Genomic DNA, 13,228 nt, shown 5'->3' with positions numbered 1-13,228 from the left:
ATGAACGGAACTAAAATTCATTTCTCTTTAGCCATTAAGATAGGGATTGACAATCAACCAATCAACCAAAATGACACATTCTTTATGTGCTATGCAGAAAGACACCGTGGTTTATGCCTTTGTATACCAAAAAAGTACAGCATTTAAGGAGAATCGAGATCTGGCCTCTCACCACAATCCAGCTTGTACATTTAGAATAAAATAAGTGGGAATAAAACTCAGAGTTCTAGATAAGGAGAGGCAGAGGGAAGAGCACAGCTAGGCACAGGCTGGGGTAGACTCTAGGCACCACCGTGCAGTCTGTGGAAAACTGCTTGTGTCTGAGGGAAACTCCTGCTTGTGCTTCTGCCAATGACAAAATAAGCATCCAGAGAGTGTAGGAGTTTGGTCTAAAGGCCAAAGGCCAAAGGACTGGACTCTTGTCATGCTCAGTCTGTCCTCTGGCTACCTGCCCTGCTGTGAATAGTCAGGTTTCAGCTGCGATTTTTTGTTTTGTTTTGTCTTGTTTTTTTTGTTTTTGGGTGTCTGTGTGGATTATAACTGTGAGGCACTGCCCTCTCCTGAAAGGCAGCAAGGAGCTGGGCACGCTTCATCCAGCTGCGCTGGGTTCATGTGACCTCAGATTGCTGGCTCACCCTGTAGAGGCTATCCCAAGGCTGCTGCTTTTTCTCAGTGCTGACTGCAGTCAGCTGAATCAGGTCCCAAACGGCACCACACAGCTGGAAGAAGAATGCTCAGAGGCCGCTCCTTGTCGGTGACATCCCTTGGTGGGCTCCCTGTGTGGGAAGCTGAAAGACTCCCTGTGGAAGACTTACTGCTTTTTGAAGTTTCTTGGGAGGTGACCAACAAAGGTTTGTACTACTTGCAACACTGGCCATGGTGGGCCAGAGACATAGGGGACTCCAGTGGTGATGGGGCAGCATTGGCTCTGAAGGTGTCTGTAGGTCATAAAACTCTTTCCAACAGGCAATGAAAACATAAACTTATATGTGGGGTGAAGAGGGAGAGAATCCAAAAGGGTAGTGAGTGGCTGAATAGGCTTGTTAATGTTAGAAATGTAAATGAATGTCATGGCCAAGTAGGAATTTTTTAAAACTTTTTCTAATTTTGTATTAGGTATTTTCTTCATTTACATTTCAAATGTTATCCCGAAAGTCCCCTATACCCTCCCCCCACCCCTCTCCCCTACCCACCCACTCCCACTTCTTGGCCCTGGTGTTCCCCTATACTGGGGCATATAAAGTTTGCAAGACCAAGGGGCAAGTTATTGTTTTGTCTGAGCATTTTCCTTATAAATAAGAAGCAAATTAAGAAATTCTTTTCTTAGAGGAAAAGCTATATGTGGTCAGGACTAATCAGAAATGTTACCTCTTCATGCTATTAGTGTTTAATGCTTCTAAGAATTCAAGATAAGATTGAAGTTAGAGTTTCATTTAAATTGTGTTCTACTGAGAAATATTAAAATGAATCTTTCTCCAATGCTATGCATATATAGAAAATGTGCTTTTGAAAATGAAAGATGGATGAGGCAACCTAAGTGATTTTTCTAATAGAGGTATTTATAAGGCTATGTGAAAATCAACTCTTAGAGATTTATCTTCCAGTTTTAGGATGTTGACACATGAACTCACAGTTTAGTTATGGTTGGCCTGGAAAATTACAGATTCAAGTGCTGGGATTAAAAAGTGTGTGCCATTATGCTTGTTTTAAAAATCTCAAGGGAATATTAACAGGTGAATAGATTTCCTGAATTCTGCAAGATCATACAAAGCCTGTCAGAGAGATGAGGGGAGAGGGTAAATGATACAACCTTTACAAATTGAAGATGGGAGCTGAGAATGAATGAAGATTCTATTTCTTCCTTGCACATGTTGAGGGTCAGCATAATGTCAGAGTTGGAATTATAATTGCTGAGTCTGGGAAGATAATTCTGTCAGTAAAATGCTCCTCTGGCAGGCATAAGGACCCGAGTTCCAGCCCTGAAACTCAAGTGAAGAACCTGGGTGTGGCTGCAGATGCCTGTTGTCCCAGGGCTGTGGAGGTGGAGGCAGGAGGGCCCCAGAGGCTGACTGGCCAGCCAGCCCAGCAGGATGGGTAAACTCCAGGCAAGTGAGAGACCCTGTCTCACAAAGCAAAGTCAACAGGACTTTGGTGACCTCTGGCCTATATGTGTGTGTGCACATGCTCTCACACATGCACCCACGGGAACATGTACCCACACGTGTGCCACGTGCATCTTGTGTACACACACATACGCAGGATTGTATTTGCACTCTGTCCTGGCTTCCGCCTTATTCTGACTGTTCAAAGTTCCCCCAGTACACATTTAGGAAATACGTAAAAGGAAAGTCAGCAGAGGGCTCCTCTGTTTAGACGCCCTCAGACGCAGCTCAAAGGATGAGCCCTTCATCCTCTGTACTGATGAGAGGAGCAGAGAGGACCGGACCTTAGCACAGAGGAGGGACGTGTTGTGCACACAGCTCTTTCAAATGTCCCTTTACACTCACCAATTCTGTCTCTACGGTTTCTGAATAAGGCCAGGGTTCTTGCAAATAGGGCTACCACTACTACACACGAGTCCCAGAGTCTCCCTGGAGTGAAAGGTTTTCTCTGCAGAGTACACAGGAACCCCTGGACAGAGGTTTTGGAGGGGAAAGGCTGGGGTGGGGTTAGCACTGGGAATCAGTCCTGAAGACCCGTGCACAAGCCCTTGACACCGGCATGACCCTTCTTCCTTCTCTCCATTGAACAAACACAAATGGGGCATCAGAAGGTATCACTCATGGAAATTGGAGTCTTAGGGGGAAGGGGGTATCTTACGTGTTGACATGTGTGATGACCTCAGCTCTAGAGAAGTCCCTGGCATACAGAACATGCTCATTTGGCTTTCTTATTTTAAAAAACATTTTACTTTTGTTTATATGTATGAATGTTCTGGTTGCAGTATGTAGGTGCACCTGTGCAGAAAAGATTAGACGAGGGTGTCCGGCCTCTTGGACCTGGAGTTACAGAGGGTTGGGAGGTGTCCTGTGAGAGCCGGAGTTGAACCCAAGTAGGGCAGCAAATGCTTTTCCCTGATGAGCCATGTCTCATCACCTGTTGATTGGTTTTAAGAGTGTTCTCTATTCATGCTGACATCTTGAGCATAAACTTAATATTTTCAATGTAGGTTTTATTTAGGTAATGAATCTAGCTATCGTAGCTCCTTTCTAAAATCTAACTTGAGTCTGTTGTCCTGTCCGTTTGTGGCTATGACATGAGGCATCTTAGAGCTTACAAACCAGCCTCCCTTGTCTCATAGCTGAGAGGCCATATGGGGGAACCTGCTGACCCCATACATGGCAAAGATGGGAAGAACATTTAGTCTGGTGAGAATACATGTAACAACTAAATACTAAAATGTTCACTGTCTAAGAAACTGTTCCACAGATGAATAACTTTGACTTACGGAAAAATATCAGAGATTTTTGAAGCTTTCAAGGAAAACAAAACAAAAAATCAGTCTATCTAGATATCACATGCTTCATGAATAAAGAGAATACAGTGTCCTCTGACCATCCTATGATGATCTGTGGCAAGCAAGGAAGTGTATTCATGTCCAAGAAAACAAACAAATTTAAAAAACAGGTTTCATTTTTATTGTACATACATAAACTGTAGATGTATGAGTGCTTGCCTGCATGTACATCACTGTACCATGTGCATGAAGTGTGCATGCAGGCCAGAAGAGGGCATCTGAACCTCTGTAAATGGAGTGACAGGCAGATGTGAGCGTGTGAGTGCTGGGGGATGAGTGTGAGTCTTCTGCAAGAGCAAGGAGAGGTTTTAACCCCTGAGCCATCTCTCCGGCCCCACAAAAGACATCTGAGGGAGGCAAAACGATTTTCCAGTGTGAGAATTTTGAGTGAATGACAGAAATATGGCGAACACAGCAAGGAAAGGAATAGTGGTTATTAAATATTATTCTTTTTTTAAATTTAATGAGAGATGTCTTTTTTATTGGATATTTTCTTCATTTACATTTCAAATGTGTTTCCCTTTCCAGGTCTCCCCTTTGGAAGCCCTCTATCCCATTCTCCCTCCCACTACCTCTATGAGGGTGCTCCTCCACCCACCCACTCACTCCTGTCTTCCCGCCCTGGCATTCATCTACACTGAGGCATCAAGCACCCTCCGACTCAAGGGCCTCTTCTCCCTCTGATGTCCAAAAAGGCCATCCTCTGCCACATATGTGGCCAGAGCCATGGGTCCCTCCATGTGTACTCTTTGGTTGGTGGTCCAGTCTCTGGGAGCTCTGGGGGTCTGGTCTGTTGACACTGTTGCTCTCTCCATGGGGCTGCAAACCCCCTGAGCTCCTCTGACCCTTCTCCAACTCCTTCATCAGGGACCCCCACACTCACTCCAATGGTTGGTTGTGAGCATCTGCCTCTGTAGTTGTCAGGCTCTGGCAAAGCCGCTCAGAAGACAGCCATATAAGACTTTATTCTTAAAACAACCTGTCCTGCCTATGCACACCAACCTCAGGTGCACACCAGCCTCAGGTGCACACCAGCCTCAGGTGCACACCAGCCTCAGGTGGTTGCTTTCTATTCATTCACCCATTTATTATTACAACTCTCCAGCCATTATTTAATAAAGAGCACCAAGTGTTAAATAAAATGTCAGGCACTTTGAGGGAAGACAGACTGGAGAGTAGAGAAATGACTTGAACGGTACAGAATTGATGCCAGTTCTCTGAAATGCACAGATGTGTGGGAAGATAGGTCACTGCCGTGCATTTTATCATGCAGGGTGATGAACATAAAGGCAGAACAAGGTTGTAGACTTACTGTGTGTTGTTGGTTAGGGCAGAATTCCCAGCCCAGTCTGGCGTTAAGGGAAAGCTGTCTAGAGCTTGTGCTGAGACCTCTGGGCTGAATCGCTGTGAGGCAAAGACAGTGAAGGAGGCAACCAGGCAGAGAGAGTGGTGTGTGCGTGTAACTGCACACCCAAGACTCATGGTGTGTAAACCACGATGCATAGCGTCCCCCACTTATAGACCTGAGGGAGAAAACAGAAATCTGTGCAGAGATCAGAGACCAGCCAGGACCAGATTGTGAAATTCCTGATGAATTATTACCCCTAAGGAGATAAACCTAATATCCACAAATAACAGAAAACACAGTGTTTGCCATGCTGGGTCCTGTTTGTTTTGCTTATGATAATTTCCAGCCGTATCAAATTTCCTGAAGGTTATGTCATTTTGTCCTTCACTTCTAATCTGTGTTTTCCATTAATTAAATTTGTTCTCTGATATTTCCATACATGTATTTTCTGTTTACTCCCCCCCACCACACACACACACACACACTCTCTCTTTCATCTTCCTCTCACCCTATCATATTACCCCATCCCTCAGGTTCCTTTCCAGACTCCATGCCTCTTTTTGTTTTGTGACCACTGATTTTTAACCAGGACTGCCCATGGGTTGGAATATCACTGGAGACTAGTTTTTCGGTACATAGCTGGAGTGAGTTGTTTTTGGAGACGGGGGCTCTTTCCAGCTACCTAAGGCTAGACTACCAGCCCGTAGAGCCCCAGGTGCCTGCCTGTCTCCAACTTTCCTGTGATGGGATCATAAGTCTATGCCAACATTGGAGAGCCTCATGCTTGCTCCACAAACACTTTATGGCTGTGCCTTCTCCTCAGCCTAAGGTGAGACTGTTTCTGAGAAGAGAACCTGGTATTTTTATCAGATTTCCAGACAACACTGGAATTGATGTAGGAATAACGGCACATTTGAGACACGTCTATTTAGGTTTGATGCTTACCATATGGTAGTGGTGATTTACTATTAAACTGGGCTTCTTACATACTCCTGATATTAACTCTTTATGAGACTAATAATTGGCAAATGGTGTCTTGGAAAAGCCTCTGCTTACTCTGTTGACTGTTTCTTTTGGTGTGAGTTCAGTTGTTTCCTGTGCTTTGAGGGTCTAGTCTGTTCTGCTGCTCGGGCGACTGGCCTCTGCCTGTCCTTCCTGTGAGCTCATCTCTCCAGTGCAAGCATGGAGTTCATTTGAACTGAGTTTTGGGAAGAGTGCTCAGTCTAGTTCCATTGCTGTGCTTCCAATTTTCCATCCACTTTGCCTCAGAATCATGTCTTTCCCCATTGTGTGTGCTTTATATCTGCCGCAGACCCTCTGGGCCCCTTTGTCTGTGTGGTACGGGTCTCTAGTCATGGGTGGGCAAAGCGTCAGATGGAATGACAGACAGATGCACACAGGAGAGGTTGTGTAGAATCTGAATGTAATTTGTCAAATCGAGCATCAAACTTTTTATACAGAAGAAAATAAGGAAGTTGGGTGACACATTGGCAAGGTACAAATGAGGTTACCGGATGCTTAATGACTCTTACATAAAACAGAGGAATGAAAACACAAAGACTGGCAGGAACTGGGCAATAAAATAACTGAGACAAAGTCAGCTCTATCTAAGGTCAGCTATAGTCTTAGAAGCCAGGTGTGAGGTCTTTACACTCCTAGGGCAAGGGCTTTCACACCCAAGTCATGGTTCTAACTAGGGAGTTCCGTTCTAGCTAACCATCTCATGAATAATGCAATATTCTAAAACCACAGCCCGATCTACTTCCTAAACCATTGTAAATTCCTGTATATGGGAGCAACTTGGCTTTTATTCTAAGTGATAGTGTAATACCAGAGGCAATTCTGAATATCACTGAATAGGTAACATTCTTACTGAATTCCAAGCCCATGGTCAGCTCAAGGACTTTCTAGGACGTTCGAACACTGGTGAAGGCTTAGCTATGTCAGAATTCAATCTTAAAAGGCACTTATAATAAGAGAGCACATGGATCCATACACCAGACTAATGTGGGAATAGAATATGAGTATATGGGTTAAAGAGAACACCAGACTCCAGGAGTGAGTTTCCGTGAAACTCTCTGTCTCGTGAGTGGCTTTTAGGCCTCTCGGCCTGTCAAGCTGACTCAACCGGAGTGCGTAGCATATATCCTTGTCAGAAGTCAGCTGGCTGCACACAGGTGGCCGCATTTCTAGGTTTGCTATTCTATTCCATTCACATCCCTGTTTTTATATATACATCATGATGGTTTGACTACTACAGTTTTTGCCATATGTTTTAGTGTGGTGTAATGTGGACAGGAGACAGAGCAGATGAACTATAGCTAGCTGTAGGAAGTAGCGAGAGGGCATACTACAGGAAGCCACCCTGAAGACAGCCAAAATGAGTGTTAATTTGAGACCTATAGTTTAATACATATGGATATTCTAATGCCTATGGGCAGGATATGGCTGCAGGGGATGGAGAAATGGCCAGAGTTAAACCATCTATTGTTCTTGCATAGGACCAAAGTCCTTTCCCAGCACCCACCAGGCCACTCACACTATCTGTAACTCCAGGACCAGGGTCTCTAGTGCCCCCTTCTGACCTCTAAAGGCATTGCACACACATGATACACATGCAGGAAAGCAAAATTCTCCTACAAATACAATACAGATAAATAAACCTTTTTTTTTTAAGTTATACATGCAAATGTGTGTGGATAAGGAATTTGGGGCTTAATAACATTTCCTTCTGAAGGATGAAGATAGATGAGGGAGCTGGGCCTACAGAAGAGGAGAATCAGTTTGAAATCCTTATATTCTTTTGGGCAGGGATTTCTGTTTTGCTTTGTTTGCCAAAAGATATATATTATGTTATATTTTGTTAGGATGTGACTTTTAAACTGGGTGTGGAAGTGTATGCCTTTAACATTAGCCCTTGGGAGGCAGAGACAAGCATATCTCTGTGAGTTTGAGGCCAGTCTAGTCTATATAGTGAATCCCAGGACAGCCAGTGATACCCTGTTTCAAAAAAAAGAAAAAAGAAAGAAAGGAAGAAAGGAAGAAAGAGAAAGAAAGAGAGAGAGAGAGAGAGAGAGAGAGAGAGAGAGAGAGAGAGAGAGAGGGAGGGAGGGAGGGAGGGAGGGAGGAAGGAAGGAAGGAAGGAAGGAAGGAAGGAAGGAAGGAAGGAAGGAAGGAAGGAAGGAAGGAAGGAAGGGAAAAGAAAAAAGGAGTCTTTCCTTACCGATGAGGTTCATAAGACGGTTATCTTGTGAAAATTGCTTCAACAGTCTTTATGTTCAGGAGCCTCACCAGCTCTTCTGTGTACAGCAAGGAGTCTTGTTAACATCATAGGCGAGCACCAGGATTTGTCTCTTGGTTTTCTCTTACTCAAAAGACATTTTCCAGGCTGGAGAGATGGCTCAGCAGTTAAGAGCACTGACTGCTCTTTCAGAGGTCCTGATTTCAATTTCCAGCAATCATATGGTGGCTCACAACCATGTGTAATGGCATCCGATGCCCTCTTCTGGTGTGTCTGAAGACAGCAACAATGTATTCATATACATAAAATAAATAAATCTTTTTTAAAAAGGACATTTTCTCCTGAAGTAGAGAGTTCACCCAGACCTAAAGAAAAATTCACAGATAAAGATAAAAACAGTTTTTAAAAACTGTATCTGAGCAACTGAAAAACTCAAGAAATGGCAGTGAGAAACAAACTTTCTCAGTACAGAAGTGACAAGGTAGCTCTTTCCAGTCGAGGGCTGGGGACAGGTCTTTCTATCAAGGACTTCCTGGGTTATTCTGGTGCCTACAGAAGCGCAAGGACAAATTACTGAAGAAGCTGTCCTGGCTATTTCCATATTCTGGAAACCCATTACTGAGGGCTGGTGCAGGAAGTGTCCTGCCCAGTTCCCTGGAGACCTTCTTTTGTCCTCCACTGTCCCTCACATCTGCTGCCCAGTCTCAAATCAATTCCATCAAGTGACTGCTACCGTCCCCACCTACACTCCGCCGACACTTCAGGCCTGCTTTAACCTCAGCACTGTCTGAATGGTTCGGTTCCTCTCCAGGATACCCCCTTGCCTCTAATTTTACATTGTTTTAATCAACCTTTTGCTTGTTTGTTTGTTTTGTTTTGAGAGAGGGTTTCTCTGTGTAGTCCTGGCTGTCCTGGAACTCACTCTATAGAGTCTGGCCTGAAATTCAAGAGAGCTGCCTCCCTCTGCCTCCTGCGTGCTGGGATTAAAGGTGTATGCTGCCATACCTGGCTTCTAGTCATCCTTTTAAGTGATATTATTCTTATTCAAATATCACCTTTCCCTTTAAGCTGTGTGTGTGTGTGTGTGTGTGTGTGTGTGTGTGTGTGTATGTGTTGCTGCAAATCAAACTCAGGGTCTTGCATATTCCAGGTAAGCTCTGTTCCACTGAGCGAAGCCACCTCCCCATACTCATTAGCCCTAACCGTCAACACTTCTTTTCCACTCTGTCGTTCTGAGACGAACAGCATTTTATTGTCATTTAGCAGGTTGACACTGAGCCTTAGACTCGTTATGTGACTTACTTAGTTCAGTCTAAGTGGTTTCCAATTTTCCAGCATTATAAGTGACTCTGTGGCTATCCTCATATACCCATCTTTTTCCTGCTTCCTCAAGGACAGCTTTCTAGAGGGTGGCATGTTAGACTCAAGAATGTACATTCTCTCTAGCCTTATGTTTTAATAGTGGTAGCATCAATGTCAGTGCGGGGGTGTGGTGGGGGAATAAACAATAATTCTAGGGATCCGGTGGGCAGGGAGAGCCATCACATATACACCAGACTTGGCATTTACATCTGTGGCTTGACGCCAGAATTGGGCCAATCATCCTCCATCGAGCTCTCCCAGCTCATTCCCCTGGTCAAAGGCACCTTGTCTATGCTGTAGAAATGGACTGGCTCCTCAGCACGAGGAAACTGCAGAGACTGTTACTTGGATCGACTAGAGCCCCTTAGAGGCCCACGGTAGTAGCAGAGCCTGAGCTGTGGATGGCATCTTAAGATATACACTACTTCCCTCCAGTCCTCTCTGAAGAGTTCTTGGAATGCCTGCTTGGCTAGCTTGTCACTTTTACAGGCACCGAGTGGCTTTAGACAAGGTTCAGATTGCACTCCTCAGAGCACATTAGATCCTACCCTTTTAAAAATCGAAGTAAAGTGTCACTTTAAGTAGCAGAGTCATAGACAGGGATTCTTCTCTTGGATTGCCAACTGGAATAAGAACAGAAAGTTTTCTCCTTCACAGTTGGGGGCATCTGTACTGTGATCCAGACCAAGGCCAAAACGACAGCCGATGAGTGGGGAGAGAATTACTTCCTGATAGGTCCGTACTTTGAGCATAATATGAAGACTCAAGTAGAACAATGTGAGCCCACCAACGATGCTGTCAGAAAAGCTGTGGATGCGATGAATAAACATGGCTGCCAGGTAAAAGATTCTGATGCCCTGTTCCTCTCTAACTCTAAACAAACTGTTACCAGAAAGCACCACACACACACACCTCCCACCAACTCAGAGGAGACTATCCACCTAGCTAAGGAAGAGATTTACAAGGAAGACAATACTTGTTCTTACACAGAGTGCAGCAGTTGAGGCCCCTTGTGAAAGCTAAGATTCTCTAACAGGACGAGGAGATGGAAGCCCCAGGAAGATTCAGGGTTGATGGGGTCTTGAAAAAGCTGTACATAAATTGAGGCCAAAGTCATAAGAGTCGATGACATTAGTCAATAGTGGTTTACTAAGAGCACGCTTTCATCCAAACTATTTATATGGGCCTGGGGATGTAGTTCAACAGTAGAGTGCTTGGCTAGTGTGCATGAGGCCTTGGGGTCTAAGTTAGATAGAGCCTTACTCTTGTACAAAATAAAATAATATATTCTGTTGCTACGATAAAATGCCCTGACCAAATGGGAGTTAGTGGAGAAAAGTTTGTAATGCCAGTACCAGTGGTTCAAACAGCCTTCTTTTGCTCCCTTGAGAACCAGGCAGATATATAGTATACAGACAAAAATGCAGGCAAAACACTCAGACTTGCCATGTGGTAGCAAATAGGCAGACTGGATTACATAACGAGTGCTTCTCATGCTACGAAGTTGAACCCAGTACAGCACAGAATCACAAGAAGGTAACAAGGAACAGAAAAGCAGAAGTCACATGATCCGGACCCCTGCCTTTCAAATAACCTCACTTAATGAAGAGCAGACTCTGGAGACAGCACCCAGATGGGTGGGCACTCCCTTCGGCTTCAAGTGCAAACATCAGCTGTCATCACAGCTGCGTGCAGCTCAGTTGGTCAATCAAAGGTGGCCTACCCGAGAGGCAATTCACAAGAGGAATTTCTCTTTGGCTTCATGGGTTTAGTCTGGGCTTAGCTATCATCATTGCTTTAGGGGTGTGGTAAGATGGAATATCATAGTGGTGGAAATATGGCTTAGAGGTTGCTCTGCTCATAGTAGACACAAGCAAAGGGCATCCAGGAGGGGCTAGGGACTGATTAAATACCCTTCAAATGTCCCCCATTCTAATAGCTTTTAGTTGTGAATTCATGAATGAATTAATCAGCTAAGTCTATTGAACCTTTATGGTTCAAAAGCTAAATGCTTTCTAAGATCTAAAACAAAGAACTTGTGAAAATTTTATTTTATGTAGCCTAGCTCTAGGAATCCCAGCCAGACTAATAAGACAAGAGAAATAAATAAATGGCATTCAAATTAAAATGAATAAAGCCAAACTGTCACCATTTAAGATGGTCTGATCTTATATACAGAAAACTCCAGAGATAACACCAACTTCCAAAGGCTTTTGACATTTGAGCATTTGTCTTCAGGGAAACACTTCACATTGACACAGCGACACTTGGTCTGCTGTTGATTTTTGTCTTAGTTTCTTTCTTGGGGTTGTGATAAAATATTCTGACAAAAGTAAGGGAGAAAGGTCTTGTTTGACTTGCAATTATAGAGGGATATGTTTCATCAGGGCAGGAAAGATATGGCAGCAGGCAGGACAATCATGGTGGCAGGAGCAGGAGGCTGGCTGATCACATTGTATCTGCATCCAGGAAGCAGAAAGAAACAGGAAGTGGAGCCTGGCTATAAAAAAATCAAGGCCTTCCTACAGTGAGGCTCCACCTTCTAAAGGTTTCATAACCTTCCCAAATAGCACCATGAGCTGGGGCCAAGTGTGCAAGAAAATACTTTTGTAGAGGACATTTCACATGCAAATCATAACCCTCCTCAAATAATGGCTACACATTCTAAGTCCAAATATACGTCCTTTCTCTTATGTTGTACTTACTACGACAGCGGCTATGCTTTCTTTCCATGTCAGGTGCATTTTGGAAGATGGCTCATAGAAGGGAGTCCCTACGTGGTGCTCTTTGACATCAGCTCCTCAGCATGGAACCTGGACAGATGGAAGGGTGACTTCTGGGAAGCTTGTGGCGTTGGCATCCCTCATCATGACCGAGAAGCTAACGACATGCTCATATTTGGGTCTTTAACTGCCTGGTTCTTAAAGGAGGTACAGTTTGCAGTACACTGACAGAGCAGAGGGGCAGTCTACTGTGCCTAGGATCCACAGTGACCCAAGAGTTTGGAGATAATGCTTTTATTGATTGTCATAATGCATTTAAAAAGAATTTCAAGGAAATGTTTACCACTCCTAAACTATGTGCCAACCTTGGCAACAGAGCAGGAATACTTATTGCTATTTATCTTGTGTATTATTTAAATAGAATCATATATGTAAAACACCCAGTTAGGGCTGCCTTGTCTGGCATCAGTGGGAAAGAAAGCACCTAGCCTACAGGAACTTGCAGTGCCAAGGTGAGGGATAGCCAGGGGGACTTCCACTTGCTCAGAGGAGAAGGGGAGAGGAGATGGGGGAAGGATTGTGGAAGGGAAACAGTGAGTAGGATGTAAAGTGAATAAGAAAAAAAATTAAATTATATTAAAAACAAAGAAAACTATTCAGATATATTGCCTGCTTATGTAGATAAAATCCAAAATATATGTATAAAAAGATATACATCATGAAAAGTGCAAATAAATTCTAGACAGCAGGAAAGACTTGGAACATTGTGTTTTGTGTATTATGGACACAGGTGCCCTTACAGTGACTTCTTAACATTTCCATTATACACTAACAGCTGAATTAGCCTCAGTAGCTGCTACTCAGGAGTCCTTTGCAACAGAATAGCCCAGCAGTGCACAGAGAAAGAGCACTGGAGGCCAGTCTGTTAAATGAGCCCAGCCTCTATTCTCTCAAACTCCTCAAAGCACAGTAGTAGGTTTTGTCTGCATGTTCTCATCACTTCTAGATGGCAGCATCTAGGCTGGAAGTCAGATCTG

The 13,228-nt window shown here is 44.0% G+C and overlaps 1 protein-coding gene across 3 annotated transcripts in view; it reads left to right on the top strand.

Moving 5' to 3' along the window:
- The first annotated feature begins 401 nt into the window (after window positions 1-401).
- Gys2 (glycogen synthase 2) overlaps window positions 402-13,228 on the top strand; it is a 50,519-nt gene continuing 37,692 nt past the window's right edge. The window contains exons 1-3 of one of the 3 annotated variants that reach the window (XM_011241583.2): window positions 402-851; window positions 10,126-10,307; window positions 12,207-12,398. In XM_011241583.2, the coding sequence (XP_011239885.1) occupies window positions 731-851; window positions 10,126-10,307; window positions 12,207-12,398 (495 nt within the window). In that variant the 5' untranslated portion in view covers window positions 402-730. The remainder of the gene's footprint in view (window positions 852-10,125; window positions 10,308-12,206; window positions 12,399-13,228) is intronic. The other 2 variants (XM_006506957.4, NM_145572.2) reach the window with 2 other exon arrangements.

The sequence above is a fragment of the Mus musculus genome, chromosome 6 (genome assembly GCF_000001635.26).
Source record: "Mus musculus strain C57BL/6J chromosome 6, GRCm38.p6 C57BL/6J".
NCBI classification, from domain to species: Eukaryota; Metazoa; Chordata; class Mammalia; order Rodentia; family Muridae; genus Mus; species Mus musculus.
The sequence above is the reverse complement of the archived record's forward strand: the minus strand, read 5'-3'. Positions and strand labels throughout refer to the sequence as shown.